This window comes from Gymnoscopelus braueri (genome assembly GCF_963280865.1).
Source record: "Gymnoscopelus braueri genome assembly, chromosome: 4".
Taxonomy (NCBI): domain Eukaryota; kingdom Metazoa; phylum Chordata; class Actinopteri; order Myctophiformes; family Myctophidae; genus Gymnoscopelus; species Gymnoscopelus braueri.
In genome coordinates, this window is record NC_137605.1 from 8,870,279 (window position 1) to 8,888,139 (window position 17,861).

The 17,861-nt window shown below is 42.1% G+C and overlaps 1 protein-coding gene across 1 annotated transcript; it reads right to left on the reverse strand.

Moving 5' to 3' along the window:
- Positions 1–840: 840 nt before the first annotated feature.
- On the reverse strand, positions 841–15,850 carry polr3c (polymerase (RNA) III (DNA directed) polypeptide C). Its single transcript, XM_080425535.1, has 13 exons — positions 15,731–15,850; positions 13,698–13,844; positions 12,138–12,402; positions 11,325–11,629; positions 10,700–10,804; positions 7,994–8,167; positions 7,063–7,114; positions 6,236–6,296; positions 5,645–5,795; positions 4,747–4,848; positions 4,489–4,538; positions 2,686–2,835; positions 841–1,772 (listed from the first exon to the last, which is right to left on the reverse strand). Exons 2-13 carry the CDS (start codon positions 13,842–13,844, stop codon positions 1,688–1,690), a joined length of 1,647 nt encoding a protein of 548 aa, XP_080281661.1. The 5' UTR covers positions 15,731–15,850; the 3' UTR covers positions 841–1,687.
- Between the last annotated feature and the right edge of the window lie 2,011 nt (positions 15,851–17,861).

Sequence of the window (17,861 nt, forward strand, 5' to 3'; positions counted from 1 at the left end):
GGCGGTGCTACTTAGCTTATTTCCTATTTTAGGCTTAAAGGCACTGGGCTTTTTTTTCCTCAAACGTCTTGCAGTGGTAGAAGTTCACCCCCCGACATCCACTGTCGTAATATGAAGCCAACTAACCACATGTTGTCGCTATGGTGATGAAATGCAAACACCTTTGCAAACACTTTTGTCATACATTTTTGATACGAGTTTGAAATCTGAATTTTAAGCAACAATACAGAGATACATTACAATATCCACAATCCCTCAGCACTCTTGTCAGCTGTTTAGAATGCTCATTTGTTAATTGCATGGGCTTCTCCCTCTCAAATTCAATCTATACTGTACATAGCAACAAGAACCCCAAAAGGGGTTCCCATCCTGAAAGGTATAGTTACAAATAGGGGTTCCCAACCAAATTTAACTCACAACCATTGGTCAAAGGGTGACACTGGAACACTCAATTGAAAAATGCAAACTTTGAACAGGCATAGCTCATGAAGTATTTGACCTACAGCAATGAACTTCATTACACATATACGTCTCCTCAAGAGGAACAACTTTGCCTCATTGACCTATGACCTCTGACCCTTGATTTTCCGCCATTTTGAATTAGATGAAAATCTGTTATCTCGTCCTGGGATTTTTGAGCAATCTGCATGAACACCCAATCTTTTAGACCAATATCTAAAAACCCAGTTGGAGAGACGTTGGTATGTGAAAAAATGAAGCCTCCATGAGCCAATGAATATTGCAATTTTATGGAAATTATTCTTCTGCCCCCAAACTACATAAATGCAATACGAAACTTTGCAGTATAGAGGGTCTTGCCAATAAGCGCTGAAACATATCTTACTCCAATTGGCCAAAGGGGGGCGCTGTAGCAATCGTTTGAAAATGCTAAATTTTAACAGGCATAAGTCATGTCTTGTTTGGCCTACAGTCATGAAACTTGCTAACACATGTGCCTTGACTAATGAGGAACACATAAGCTCCGCCCCTTATATTTTGAATAGTTTGAAAAACACTTGAATCCGTAATTTTCCTGGGATTTTGTAGCAATCTGCGTGAAACTTTCTACACACAATCTATGGACCATTTAAAATCTCAGTTAAAGAAAAGTTTGTACGTGAAAAAATTAAGCCTCCATGAGCCAATGAATATTGTATAATAAAGAGAAAAATGAGGGTACTAGAGTAAATTTCTTGTTATTTCTTCTGCAATTTTTTGCAGTCAAGGAATAACGGCGCAGTCGCTGTTTATGAAACTTTGCAGTATGGTAGATGAAGTACAAAAGATACCAAACGTTTGTCTTGATAACTGAATTTTTAACTCAAGTTTGAAATATGCCATTATAAGCAACATAATAAAGGGATACATTATGACATCAACAATACATTTTGTTTAAGTTTTCTCCTTTTCAATTAATTGAAACAAAAACAAGCTTTTCCAAAGCTTCAGTGCTTCAATGCACTTTAACAGGTGTAACGGTGTCATATTGAAGTACAGGAATAATAATAACATCAGTGTGCAGCTATAGTTGTGTAGTTGTGTTGTTGTCTTCAGCAGGCTGACAGAATGGGAGTTGAAGACTATGTTTTACATATGTTGTGTTATTGTGTTGTTGTCTCTCAGCGCGCGGCTGAAGTTGTGTTGCTGTTGTGTTGTAGCTGTTGCGTTGTTGTAGCTGTGATGTCTGTCAGCGTGCGGCTGTAGCTGTAGAGTTGACGTAGGACTCCAGTAGGAAAATAGTTTCATCCACCTGGTTCTCTGTTGAATCCAACCTGAGAGAGAGAGAGAGAGAGAGAGACACACACACACACACACACACACACACACACACACACACACACACACACACACACACACACACACACACACACACACACACACACACACACACACACACACACACACACACACACACACACACACACACACACACACACACACACACAGGTGAGACAGACAGGGAGAGAGGACAGGGAGGGGTGAGACACAGAAGAGGTGAGGCAAACAGGGAGGACAGGGAGGAGGTGAGAGACAGAGGTCTTTAGTACTGTGTGGTGTAATATTGTGTAGGCTGTATTTGTGATTTTGTTTCCTTCTGCAAGCAGCATCAGGAAAAAAATATATTTCTCCTAAAAAGACAGCATAAATTCATAAATGAATAAATAAATAGTGCAAAACTATTCTATGTCAATCTAAATACAAAAATAAAAACGAATAAATGTTGTATAGTATTGTGTATTTTGTAGTATAGTGTTATAGTTACAGTTACTAGTTACTATAGTTAGTATAGTTACTTGTTATGATCTCTCAGAGCTTCTAGCTGTTGTATTATGGTAGTACTGAGTAGTACAGGCTCTATGCACAGCAGCCATATGGATAGAAATTGGGCCTCCTATTAACTTCCTTCATAGGTGTTATCAATGATACTGATGAAGGCTCTGTTCCATTCTGGTCAAACAGAGTCAGGGTGCTGAAATTGTGCTTGTTGGCTCACTGGAAACACTCTGCTACACCAGTGGGTCTCAAAGTGTGGTACAGGGACCCTCATGGTTCCTTGAGGGGGTTCCAAAATGGCCCCTTACGGGTGTGTAACTCAGAGTGTACAAATGGAACCAAATGGACCGCAATTCCTTTCCAATATGGCTGCTGTGCCATTATGTCGTATAGTGATGTAGTATTGTATACTTGTTGATGTGATGTCTCAGAGCTTCCAGCTGTTGTTCCTCCGGTGCCGTGATCATTTCCTTCACCTCCTGCAGCTGCTCATCGTCCGCCCCGCTGGCCTGCAGAGACGCCAGGATGGCCTCGATTCGCTGAGACTTCTCCAGCAGACGCCTGTAAAATCGATCACAGCCAATCAAAGCACAGCAGGTATTTTTTTCCTTTTGTTTATTTTCTTGATAGTCAGTGTGCCATGTCAACATTACGTTTAATTATGACACCACATCAAAATACATTTGGAATAAAGTTGGAATAAAATATTTCCAATTGATTTTGATTGTCCACATACATAACCTTTCGTCATATTTTCTTTCACATCAGGACATTGTAATGGTCATCAGAATTAAGTGCAGGATGTAATTTGCATACAGATGTGAGGTGACTTTTAATTGACTACACTTTTTTATTTAAAAAAATAAAACACCTATCTCTCTCACACTTATGCCAGTGTACCAGTAATCAGCCTCCCCTATGTGTGCCCATGTTGGCACCAAAGCGTAAGGTTGCCTACCCCTGGAGTACAGTATCTGTCACTGTTGTAGTTCTGTCACTTCCTCCTTCCATGACCTTTCTAGGAGCACAATATTGTGTGTCCACTGATCTAGGGTCTGATCCTTGTACTCCTTACTGTTGGTTTATAGTAATGGTGCTGATCAGGAGTAGAAGTTATAGCACGGACATTTACAATCAATCCTTTTCTGAGGGTAAAGCCTCCTCCCGATTTAAACCGTAGTGCCAGTGCCAGGGGGGAAAAAAAAGGTGTCTCGTAGTCGTAGCTCTAACCCCATAGTGAGCAGGGCTTTTCCGCTTTTATTGATAGTACAGTGGAGAGAGGCAGGAAACAGGGAGCGAATCGGGGCTCAGAAACCTAGGACTCAACCCCAGCCTGTGCAGCTGGATCCTGGACTTTCTGTCCAGGATCCAGTCTTTCTGAACCGACACCAAATGGTGAGATTGGGCTTCAAAACTTCTGCCCTCCTGACAGGAGACCACTAGAGCTTTATTGTTTTTGTAAATCAATGCCCTACTTCATCATACAAAAGTGTCGCACTGACTCGCACAAACGTAGTGAAAATAGAAGATCGACAAGCTTGTTAATACTTTTCATTGATTCAATATTTATAAAACACACAGACACACTTAACCACTTTAACTTCTAATCTACAAGCTCACAACACACTTGTATCACAAAGTGAACTATTGTAACATAAAAATTTACTTAAGGGCCCGGACTATCTATAGAGGCACCACTGATAGCATCCTGACTGTCTATTATACTGTACTGACCTCAACAGCCAAGAAATGCAGAGGGTCGTACGGTATTACTTATACTGTACTGACCTCAACCGCAGGTAGTACGGTATCAATGGATGTGAGCTTCCTTTCATCCAGGACATAAAACAACAGACGTTGTGTCAGCAAAGCTTACAGGCCTATCAAAGATCCTAGCCATCCCAACCGCAGACTGTTTCAAACAATGCCACTTGGCAGGTGGCTTCATAGCCACGAGGCGACTGGCAGTGAGCTCCTTTATATTTTTTAAGTTTGGGCAGGCTTTGTGAATGACATTCAGAGAGCCTATCACTGATCTGCAGCTCCTCAGTCAACTTCCCCCAGAACATCTGGTTTTTGAAAAAGCAGACCAGGAAGAACTATAATAATCTTTGGAAATGCCTATGAAGCTGTAATAATTGACACACAGTCCAAATAAACACAGCCCACACGAGCAAAATGTTCATTAAATTTGCAAAAACAGTTTTCACTCACTTGTTCTCTTTGGTTTCAAACAGGCGTCGATCTATGAGGTTGGCCACCGTCTGTACGGGAGGAAAATGTTACTCGCAGAGAACACTCATACTTTACAGTAGAGCTGTTGGAATACCTTTTGGGAGTCTGTTATTATAATCAAACTATGGGACAAAAACAGTCTTTGAATGCTCAAAACTCCCTCCATCCATCCATCCCTCTAACAATTTCTACCTCTCTACACCCATCCATCCATCCATTGCAGTAGAGGTGTTGTACCTTGTAACAGTGTTGCAGCAGCATCCTGGCTGTAGACAGCTGGTTGACAGTGTACAGGTAGAAGGTTCGAGAGGGGGCGTGGTCTGGAGTCTTGGGAATTTCCTGAGAAACACAACGGCAGCAAAGTGAAAGTGATGCAGACAGACAGACAGAGGGACAGACAGACAGACAGACAGAGGGACAGACAGACAGACAGAGGGACAGACAGACAGACAGAGGGACAGACAGACAGACAGACAGACAGAGGGACAGACAGACAGACAGACAGACAGACAGACAGATAGACAGACAGACAGACAGACAGACAGACAGAGGGACAGACAGACAGACAGACAGACAGACAGACAGACAGACAGACAGACAGACAGACAGACAGACAGACAGACAGACAGAGGGACAGACAGACAGACAGACAGACAGACAGACAGACAGACAGACAGACAGACAGACAGACAGACAGACAGACAGACAGACAGACAGACAGACAGACAGACAGACAGAGGGACAGACAGACAGACAGACAGATAGACAGACAGACAGACAGACAGACAGACAGACAGAGGGACAGACAGACAGACAGACAGACAGATAGACAGACAGACAGACAGACAGACAGACAGATAGACAGACAGACAGACGGACAGAGGGACAGAGGGACAGACAGACAGACAGACAGACAGACAGACAGACAGACAGACAGACAGACAGACAGAGGGACAGACAGACAGACAGACAGACAGACAGACAGACAGACAGACAGACAGACAGACAGACAGACAGACAGACAGACAGACAGACAGAGGGACAGACAGACAGACAGACAGACAGACAGACAGACAGACAGACAGACAGACAGACAGACAGACAGACAGACAGAGGGACAGGGACAGTACTGTACCTGCAGTTGGACCAGGTTCTCAGACAGCAGCGTGTACAGCATGTCTTTGGCCTCCTTCGCCGGAATCATCGCAAAGTCTTCCACCTGCTTCTGCTCCAGGTGACGCTTCCGTAGCAACAGGCGGAAGATTCGCGCAGATCTGGAACCAAACCTGAGGGCACATTGATTGATTGATTGATTGATTGATTGATTGATTGAAGTTAATGATTAAAGTGATTCATTGTTTAACGTGGAAACCCTGCTGGAAACAATAATGTTCCCAGAGTACGGTACGTGACTTTGAGACTCGAGTCCCCGACAGGTTGTTTTTTCTTTCTCTGAGACGATTTAAAACGCCTTGCTGACACACGCAAACACACAAAAGCACGGAGAATACATAGGCTATTTTTTATTGAGCTCTTATGTTAACACGTAATTGTTTACATGTTTCCTTCGTGTAAAATCGTGTCTATATCGAGCAGTAACTTGGTATAATTATATTATTTGTCTTATTGATCCTGTAAGGGATCGGTGTTGGGACAAGACACAATAATAAAAATGAATTCATTCACTCACTCACGCACGCACACAGCCACGCACACACATCCGTACCTCTCCTGTACAACTGACTCCAGTGTTGCTCTCGCCAGGTTGGCCAGTGCTCTGTGAAGGTCTGATCAATGGGTCATGAGGAAAAACAAACACTCACATACAGTATTTTACAGATTCGTAAAATGACGTAATAACATCATAAACAACAGATCATTGCACCCCTGGTGAGGACACTGCAGAAATGGTAGGCCCACAAATTGCTACATGGTCCTTGACATTGAAATGAGTCCTAAATGATCCACAGCCAATTTACCATATGGATTTTGAATTCATGAATATACTGGGCATGTCATAATAGGTGACGATTCGGCAAAACTAGCCGATTTACAAGCTCACACGAGTCGAGTTGTAAAGTGTTGTGAGCTTGTAGATAGTCTATTTTCTGCGAACAGACTCCGCAACGAAGTAGTATAGGGTTCAAGTTGATCATTTAATGACATACATATAACGTTGATTCCCAGGGTTTGGGCAGTGGGGTGAGAGTATGTTGACTCAATGTCTGTCTGTCTGTCTGTCTGTCTGTCTGTCTGTCTGTCTGTCTGTCTGTCTGTCTGTCTGTCTGCCTGCTAACATTTGACAAAGTTTTCAAAGGATCTACAAGCTTTCAATGCATCAACAAAAGAATCTGTTGATTTGTGAAATTTATATTTACTTGTTCTTCAAATTGACTTTTTGACAAAATATTAATAAAAACAAAAACAATGGGTATCGGACCAAGACATGTGGCATTCGCCAGGCTCTAGGCTGCAGTTTTGTTCTTGGGTTCCAATGTAAACAAGCAACAATAAATACAATCACAGTGTTTATGTGTCAGACTTAAAGGATACTGACGACGTACATTCCTCCTCCACTGTCACCTGACTTCCCTACAAACTCCATCTGTTAAAACAAACAGCAACATAATGAGTTACATTTACTCAGTTACACTTATTCAAGTAACCTTTTGAAGACATTGTACTTCTAAGAGTAGTTTTGTTGCAACATACATTCACTTTTACTAGATAAAAAGTATACCAAAATCTGATTATTTTAACCATAAATCAGATTGTAAATAAGCAGATAAGTAACTGTCCAGTCTTTTCACTAGGTATTTTCTTAATATTACTTAAGTAATTATTTGAATTGGATATATGGACTACTTTTATATTAAAGCAACATCGCCGGCCTATCGGAACTGGTGGCTGTGGTAAAGACGCATTAATAATGAATAATGTTAACTAATATTCTGTTGTGATGCGGCGCGTTGTGAGCTTGTAGATCTATTTTCAGCGAGCGACGCTGTCATATAACAGACTACGTTAAGCCAGTGTTTCCCAAACTCTTTCAGCTATCGACCCAAAAGATACATTTGGTATCTCACTGGGACCCAGACTTACATAACTCATTAATCAACAACATAAGCCATAATTAATAGTGAAAATAGCAGATCTACAAGCTCAATTTTTTATGTAATTCTTTATATTTTTTGAACATTTCTGAGATTAGATTAGAGAAAGAGTTAGATTTGTTTTATTTCAGATTTTGTATTTTATTAAAAAAATTCAAATGTTTTGAAATAATAATTTAAAATAATTGTAGAAAACCTAAAAACTTTAAATAAAAGGGATATTTACTCACAACCCATAAAATTGGGTCCCAAGTCCCAACCCATTGTTTGGGAAACAGTTGAGTTAAGCTTTACTCGTTACTATGTCGTAACCATTGCAACCAACAGTCTGACTTTATCTTATATCTTCCTAAAAGGTCAAGTGGTCTTACTGGATCGTCCACCAGCAGCGTGAGGTACTGGTCCAGGATGGGTCTGCTGATGCTGTAGTTTGGCGGCAGGGACCGGAAGATCTCATTGGCTGAGAGAGCCTGTGTGCAGACGGCGCCGGGCGGGGTGGTGACCTCGCTCATTCTCAACATGGTTCTGACGATCTCACTGCTGGTCTGAACGCAGGAGACAAACACACACACACTGAAACACTCAATAATGGCCCAACAGACTGGAAGGAAGGTGGCGTCATTCATTACTTTTAAAATGTGTGTGTGTGTGTGTGTGTGTGTGTGTGTGTGTGTGTTTGTATTACTATATTTTTGAGGACCAAGTATAGTAGAATTTGAGAAATAGACAATGAGGACAATTTTCCTGGTCCTAACAAGACAAATTGTTGTTTTAACATAACACATATTTTTTTGAGATAGGTTAACAATAAGAAAAAGATTCCAGTTGGGGTTTTAGGATTAGACATTTAAAAGTTAGATTTAAGGATTCGAGTTAGAGTTATGCCTGAATTACACTTAAGACCCCTACACACTGTACGATATTTGACCCGATTTGTCTGTCGGGGAGCTTTTTTGGTGATCGCCGACAAAACCACCGATATGAGTCAAGATCGGGTGTTCCTCGGCGAGGTGTTGATCGCGCAGTGTGTAAGGTACTCCGAGAAGAAACACCCCGATAAAGTACGGTCGGCGAGGTGTTCCCGACAACTTTTAGAATTCAAACTTGTTGGATATTTGGGGCTATCGGCCCCGATCTAGTGCACGCTACAGCCAATGAGAGCACATTACAGCCACGCACCATGGCTAGTCCTCCCGCATAGAACCACAATATTACCGTCCAGACAGTCCAGTCTTGTTTTAAGTTAAACATGATAAAACAGATTGATAGAGTGGCTAGATAGAGAGGGGCTGTTTAATATTAGAGAGGAATAGGGCTTGCAGACAGAGAGAGCTGTGTGTGTGTGTGTGTGTGTGTGTGTGTGTGTGTGTGTGTGTGTGTGTGTGTATGTGACGCACGTATGTATCTCTGAACAGTATTGCCAGGTTTTGCGAGAGAAATAAGCAACCAGGTCTATGAAAACAAGCCCAACAAAAGCGACTATAGGCTGCATGAGCACTTTAAACCTATATACAAATAAAATAGCCCATCTACAAGCTCATAACGCGTCACAGCTATTTTCAAAGAAAAAAACAACAACATTATGAAATAAAGCCAAATAAGCAACTACACTTTGTAAATAAGCTAAAAAGAAACGCAACCACCAATATTTTGTACAAGCAACTCGATTATAATAAGCGGACACGGCAACACTAGCCTGGTAAACCCTCCTTCCGGAAATCTCATTTCCATTTGATTCCAGGAGTGAGTCTGGCCTGATCTCCCATTCTGCAATATTGGCTGTGGGCTGGAGTTGGGCGGGAGTAATACCGTTGACTGACAACCCCTTCAGCCAATGATCGTTTTTCCCCTTCAGCCAATCAGCAGTTCACCAGAATAATCTGACGCAACAGGACTTTTGAGACGGCCATGCCCAAAATAGGTTGCCTTATTCGGATACATGCCTGTCACTGCCCGCCCCTGCTGGTTCTCTACATTTTTTTTAAAAAATAGGTTCCGTCATGATTAATTGACCACATATATGAAGTTAAACAACTAAATTCTATCCAAACGATATCTTAAAACTAAATTCCGTGCCTCAAAAAAGAAGTTAGAGAGCGTTTTAAAACCGAAAGTAAAAAGTGTAACTGGCCACAGGAACAATGGCGGATCGTTCCATTTTTGTCGGCTGCACTCGGTCCCATTCGGGCTCACTCGGACTCGCCACCTGATTGGCCAACTGTCGCTGTCAATCACAGAACGATGAGAGACGACGCTGATAGGCTCGGTTAGTTGGTAATTCCACTAGAAACCCCCACAATGGGCTATCAGGCCAGACTCACTCCTGGAATCAAATGGAAATGAGATTTCCGGAGGGAGGGTTTACCAGGCTACGGCAACACTGCTTCTGATCTGAATTGCCCCCTGGTTGACTTTTGACACGTTTGTTTCAAAGAGGGAGAGTGAGAGAGAGAGAGAAATACAGAGAAATTGAGAATTATTTAATGTCAATCATTAGCGTCCTGTCTCGGTCTCGCGCATATATCACAGGAGCCTTTCACGTTTTCGTGAGACGTTTGGAATAAAAACAAATGTATGTGTTGGGTCGGGATCACATCGTGGTGAAATATCTTGCAATCAGTGAACCCCTGTCGCCGACTAATCAATCGTGCGAGAATCACAACGATATATTTAGCCCGATTTCAAGAGAGAAACTCGTACAATGTGAAATGCTTAACGATCTGTTCACTCGCCGACCATTTCAAATGTCGGGCAGTGTGTAGGGGCCCTTAGTTGCGTTCTGATGTCATGCACCGAAAAATTGCCGATCAACAAGCTCACAAAGCGCTGCAGCACGACACATTGTGAGCTTGTAGATCGGCTATATTCCGGCTTTAGGCTTACAGTAAATGGCAAATAATTGTAAAAGTGGCATTCAAAAAAATCACTGTCCTAAAATGTTGATGTCCTCACAAGTATAGTAATACAAACCTGTGTGTGTGTGTGTGTGTGTGTGTGTGTGTGTGTGTGTGTGTGTGTGTGTGTGTGTGTGTGTGTGTGTGTGTGTGTGTGTGTGTGTGTGTGTGTGTGTGTGTCACCTGGTCAAGCTTGCTGGCCACAGCGCCGATGATAGTCTGATCTCTGAAGTGCAGGTGGAAACGCTCGAAGTTCACCTGCCAGTAGATTCCCTCATCTCCATGAGTCTGACACACAGACAGACAGACAGACAGACAGACACACACACAGATAGACAGACAGACAGACATTTTTTCATATTAGGGTTGCAACAATTGAATAATTTCTTAGCTATTGTTCAATCGATTACTTTTTCAATTTCTAGTTCTCACACAGAAAGTTCAATAACATCTATGCTTTTCAAAATAATTACCATAGAACATGTTGCACTTTGTTTTTTATTGACATAATATTGTTCAAAACTTCTATAATTGCCGTTCTAGGACTCTCAGGATTGGCCCCAAAAATCTGCCATTGGTCGGGCTCTAATAAGTAAAAATGCTAACAACTTAAGGCCTATAGATTTCTCTTACAAAGAATAGAGGAAATAGCCAAAGCACACAACATGGGGGGGGGGGACTGTTGAAAACGATTTCTGTATGAGAAGTTGGATCTGTATGTTCTCATTGAGAACATAGATAGTGGATGAAAGCAAGTTATGATTTTGTGCAACATGCCGGGTTGGGAAAAACACAGCTCCACACCCACCTCCGTCTCCACCCTGGCCTTCTTCCCGGTCCTCTGCTCGTCCCCGTCGTCGCTGGACCGCCGCCGCTTCCCCCGACCGATCAGCCTGACCGTGGGCACATTGTAGCAGTCGGGGAAGCTCTCCGGGGTGGCTGGGGCGGTGCTGGCCGGAGCGGCGGGAGCACCGGGGATGGCCTGTGCGCTGGAGGACTCGCTGGAGGCCGCAGGTTCCTTCTCCGACACCGGAGGACAGCGCTGCAGGAAATGTGTCTCCACCAGCTTGGAGAAGGCCGTGGTCACCTCGCTGTATTCCATACTCTTCCCCTCTGGAAGAAAAAGACGACGTTTTCATTCTACACTGTGACATATCTTCACTGTACGGTGGAAATCCTATTTTGTCCGAAAGCGTTATTTTCAGGAAATGGGGGGAGGGGGAAAGAACCTGTGTTCCAATGGATCCAATGTCATTATTATTTAGTTACAAGCTCTTGTTAATGCCTTTCATTGGTTCAATATTTACACAGATAGATATAAACAACTTTCCTTAAAAAAATGTGAAAATAGCACATCTACAACTTGCTTCTTTTGCATGGCACTGTTGTACGACGCAAGTAAAGGCATTAATTTATGAAAAAAACAAACATAAAATGAAAGCAACGATAATATACGGCATCGTTGTTTTATTGTTTCGTTTTTAATTTACTTTATTTAATTCATCTTTCTTAGTGTTATCTTGTTACTTTTATCCTTTCTGTAAAGCCCTTTGTAACCGTGTTTCAAAAAGCGCGTTTATAAATAAAACGTTATTATTTATGCCCCACGGTCTTCTCTTACCCTCCATGTTGAGCGTGAGGCGGTCGGCCACAGTCTTGACGGTGCTGCTCATGGTCATGTGGCCTCTCTGCAGCAGCTCCTCGATGATCAGCTCCCCCGTGTCGCCGTACAGGGTCTTGGCCGTGTAGATGTAGCGGGGGTAGCGCAGGATGCGGAGGACGCGCTCGCCGGCCGCCTGGTACTCCACGGGACCCCCGGGGCCCCTGCGGCCCGTGCTGAACCGGCACGTGCCGTGCTGCATCAGCACGCACAGGGACTTCTTCACCTGGACACACACACACACACACACACCAGTGTTCATTTTGTCGACTAAAACTATGACGAAAAATGTTCGTCGACTACCTTTTTTCACTGAGGAAAACTAAATAAAAACAACATAAAAACTAAGCTATGATGACTAAAACTAAGACTAAATATATTCATTCAACATTTCGTCAACAAATAAAAACTAGAGGGACTAGTGGAGAAAAGATCCAGTAGAACTAAAAGACAATATATTTTACGTTTGGTTGCACTCGGGTGTTGCGCTCTGAAAATAGCAGATCTACAAGCCCGCGACGCGTTGTGAGCTTGAAGATCGGCTATTTTCAGCATGCAACCAGGTGTAAAATCAGGCATTACGACGCCATCAAGGCCCGTCAAAATACATTTTTGTCAACAAAATCAACTGTAGATTTAGTCGACTAAAATCTTATGATATTTAGTCGACTAAAACTAGACTAAAACTAAAACATTTCAGATGACTAAAATATGACTAAAACTAAATGAAATTGTATTCAAAAGACTACGACTAAAACTAAATCAAAATTAGCTGTCAAAATTAACACTGACACACACAAGACTTTTCATAAAACTGCAATGTCATCGGCTCATCGGCTCATAACTTTTCCCCCAAGATTTCTTTAGATATTGGTCCAAAGTTTGTGTGTTAGAAAGTTTCGTGCAGATTGCTCAAAACCCTCAAGAAGTTTGAATTTAAGTTTTTCATGTAATTCAAAATGGTGGGAAATCTAAAGGTTAGAGGTCAACGGTAAAAGTGGCAAAGTTGTTCCTCGTGAGGAGACGTTTTGACACACTATTTGAATGGAAAATGGATCTAAGAAGTTTATCAACGTTACTGTGGCAAATTCTATCACAATAATTTAGGCTTTCTAGATCAGTGGTTCTCAAGGGATCCTTGAGTGGGTTCTTCCAGGGGGACCCAAGCAAAATTAGTTAATACTTTTAGCATAAAATAATCAGTTTAACAACTTTAATCCATGCGTCGTGAGTTTGTACAGTGGATCTGAATTTAGGTTAATGTTTTTTCAAACACAAGCATTTTTTTCAAATCTTGTATGGCACAAAATATTTCAAGATGGGGGTCCGCACCCAAATACATATTAATTTGGGGGTACTTCACATGAAAACATTATGAGAACCACTGCTCTATATGGAAGGGGTTACTGTGTGTGTGTGTGTGTGTGTGTGTGTGTGTGTGTGTGTGTGTGTGTGTGTGTGTGTGTGTGTGTGTGTGTGTGTGTGTGTGTCAGCAGTATGAACAGTTAGTAAAGACAGTACCAGGTCCAGGGGGGTACCGGTCTCATGGACGATGGTGCGGAGGTTCTGCGCTCCGCTCCTCAGCAGGTGGGTGCCCACCTTCTCCACCACCTCCCCAAAGTGCTCCTGGAGGAGCAGGCCACACAGTCGCGCCTCCTGGACCGTCATCTGTACACGTGGACACAAGTGGATTTCCACAACACATTTCATAACGGGGACACGTAAACCAGTGGTTCTCAGAGTGGGGTCCTGGGACCCCCAGGTGTCACTTTGTGCCGCGCTGCGAGCTCCTGCATATCGAAAGTAGATATACAAATATCTATATCGATTTTTTTTTTCTTCACACAAATCTTCTCTTCTGGGGGTTCCTGGCACAAAACATTTTCGGGGGGTCCGCAAAAAAGTACATATCAATGTTGGGGTCCTTGACATGTTTGAGAACCACTGACATAAACAAAGATGCATCATCAGTAGGGTTGTCACGATTATGACATTTTACTTGACGATTAATTGTCACTCGACTAATTGCGATTAACAATTTAATTGTGTTTCTTTCTATCATTGAACATTGGAACATTATGAATAAAAATTACATTTCTGTTTGGCTTTTAGGCTTCGTAAACAAACGTTGCACAGGGCAGATATGACAAATAACATACATTACTTTATAAGTGAACCAAACTCAAGTTGAGAAGCATTGACCAAACCCTTCCTTTAAAATAATGTAACGTTGCAGCATGTTTAAATAATCTAAGGTTGCATCATGCCCAGCCTATAATGTCTGCATTTTACTTCATTGCTAAGCAGACAGTTAACTAAGCAGATTGTTAACTGACCAGACAGTAAACTAAACAGTAAACACACAGTTAACTAACCAGACTGCTAATTAACTGACAAGACAGTTGACTACATAGGCAGTTAACTGACCAGACTGGCCAGACAGTTGTCAGTTAACTGACCAGACAGTTAAATAGGCGGTTCACTAAACAGACAGTTGACTGACCATCAGATAACTAAATAGTCGTTTAACTACTGTACTCACCACACAGTTAACTAAACACAACTAGACAGTTAACTAAATATAACCAGACAGTTAACTAAACATAACCAGACAGTTAACTAAACATAAACAGACAGTTAACTAAACATAAACAGACAGTTAACTAAACATAAACAGACAGTTAACTAAACATAAACAGACAGTTAACTATACACAACCAGACAGTTAACTAAACATAACCAGACAGTTAACTAAACATAACCAGACAGTTAACTAAACATAAACAGACAGTTAACTATACACAACCAGACAGTTAACTAAATATAACCAGACAGTTAACTAAACATAACCAGACAGTTAACTAAACATAAACAGACAGTTAACTAAACATAAACAGACAGTTAACTAAACATAAACAGACAGTTAACTAAATATAAACAGACAGTTAACTAAACATAAACAGACAGTTAACTAAACATAACCAGACAGTTAAGTAACCAGACAGTTAACTAAACATAAACAGACAGTTAACTAAACATAACCAGACAGTTAAGTAACCAGACAGTTAACTAAACATAAACAGACAGTTAACTAAACATAACCAGACAGTTAAGTAACCAGACAGTTAACTATACATAACCAGTCAGTTATCAGACCAGACAGTGAACTAAACATAACCAGACAGTGAACTAAACATAACCAGACAGTGAACTAAACATAACCAGACAGTTAAGTAACCAGACAGTTAACTAAACATAACCAGACAGTTAACTAAACAGACAGTTAACTAAACATAACCAGACAGTTAACTAAACAGACAGTTAACTAAACATAACCAGACAGTTAACTAAACATAACCAGTCAGTTATCAGACCAGACAGTTAACTAACCAGTCAGTTACCAGACCAGACAGTTAACTAACCAGACAGTTAACTAACCAGTCAGTTACCAGACCAGACAGTTAACTAAACAGTCAGTTACCAGACCAGACAGTTAACTAACTAGACAGTTAACTAACCAGTCAGTTAGGTAATAAAACTGTATGTGAACCAACCTTTACGTAGTATGTAATTAATGAGCGTTTAACTACACGTGCGTCTCATCCGCTCCTCCTCCTCATCATCATCATCATCACACAGGCGACGAACACAACACACCGCGCGCTGCATGCCGGGGCGGCATCATGACGTCATGACGCACGCCGGCAGTGGGCAACCGAGGCAAGGAGGATCACGTGACGTCCAGTGTTGCCATGTCCGCTTATCATAAGCGACTTTGGGCTTGTTTTTCTGTAAAGTCGCTTGTTTTTTTTGGGGCTTGTTTCCTAATGTTGTTCAAAGTCAAACCAATGGTTCTCAGACATTTTCATGTCAAGGTCCCCCAAATTGATATGTGTGTGTCCATGGACCCCCATGTTTGATTGAATACCTTTTAACTCTATGTTGAATACTTACTTATATTAACAGTTTGCAAAGAAAGCACAGAAAGTACAGTTTAGTACAAGTGCAATGCTAAAAGGACTGAACCCAAGAAAGCACTATGGCTTGTTTCCATTGGGGTCCTGTGTATTCGATTCATTCATTTAGTGACAGACAAATATACAATAGGCTACCATGCAAAAACATCATATAAACGAGTAGTACACACTTCTTTACGAATGTTCCACATAGCAGGAGAACACATTTGTTGCAAGTTGTACTCTACCCTGAACCTTCCGACCCTAGCAAAGTGAGCAGGGGTTAAACGAGTTGTAGATGTGATCAGGTGAGGCCAAGAAGTAGCCTTACCAGTTTGTTTTGGGAGGTCTGGAGCCTTGTTTTTAAGGCCTTTGTGGTGTTATGGTACCATGAGGTGCATGCATAGTCGAAGTAACCTTGGATGAGTGCTCCTGTTAGAGTCCTCAAAGTATTCTTACAGTCAGACCAGAGAGGAGATCCTGTACAAAAAAAATGTGTTCTTTGGTTGACTTTTTTGATGACTCTAGTCACCATTTTTTATTAGGCTACTCAATCACCATGATATGCATTTCGGTAAATTATCATCCCATTTATCTGAAAATGTATGATAAAGTAGGGTATGCTGTAGGAGGGGCGTGGCTAACTTGTGGTGATTTGATTGACAAGCTACACAACCAGTAGCATTAACTCCCCACCCCCGCTCTGGTCCCAACCAATAGCATTCATTTCCGAGTGCATTTTTAGACCGGATATAGAAAGATGGCGGATTTTAAATTGCTGAGAAATAGGCTTCAATTACAGTCTGTAGAGTCTGTGGGCGTAGCGCTGTCCATATTCTTTTACTGTCTATGGTCCAGCATGACCATGCCGCAGTATTTGCCAGTGTCCACGTCCACCTCATGTTTGATGTGGGCATTCAAATAGAGCAGGCGTGTGTCAGTGGAATGCAGTCGGTAGCGCTGTCGCCTCACTGCTAGAAGGTCCTGAGTTCGATTCCCGCCGGGGACGCTGGGGGTGTTTCTCTCCACCGCGTCATCAGTGCCCATACCCTAGGTGGGGTTGGTGAAAGGGCCTTTCTGTGTGGAGTTTGCATGTTCTCCCCATGTCCCCTAGGATAGATACCCTCACAAAAACATGCAGTAATCCTGGTCTCTATACTACCTCCCCCTGGTCAGCCGGGGCGCCTGATGGAGGGGAAAGGAACTGGTTGGAACTGGTTGAATGTTCCTTCCACGCACTATGTCAAACCGGGGAAACTCCCCCCCTGTCAGGTGATAAAGGAGCGGCCTCACTCCTCATGCGTTGAAGGGAAGGTTCGGGGCTCTCCCCCGGCTGGCAGAGGGAGAGTAGCACCCAGGATTACAACTTGCTTAGGCAATTGGTACTGGGTGAAAAATGGGTTACAAAATCGTGGAAAATTTGACCAAAAAAAACAAAAACAATTACAAATAACAGGACAAAATGCAGTTAGAATGCTGGAAAAATAAAATGAACAAAGAAAAAATAAAATAAATAAGCTATTATATCACAGATTCTTCTGGTTTTCATAGCTTTAGTGTCTTCTTGTTTTGGGCTTGTTTTCATAGAACCTGCTCGCTTGCTTATATTTCTCTCACAAAACCTGTCCGAGGTGGAAAGACTGGTGACGCGAGGTTTACACAAAACCTGGCAACGCTGGCACAGTGGACGTTCGTTCAGATCACGTGACGTCAGTCAGTCAGTGTTCGT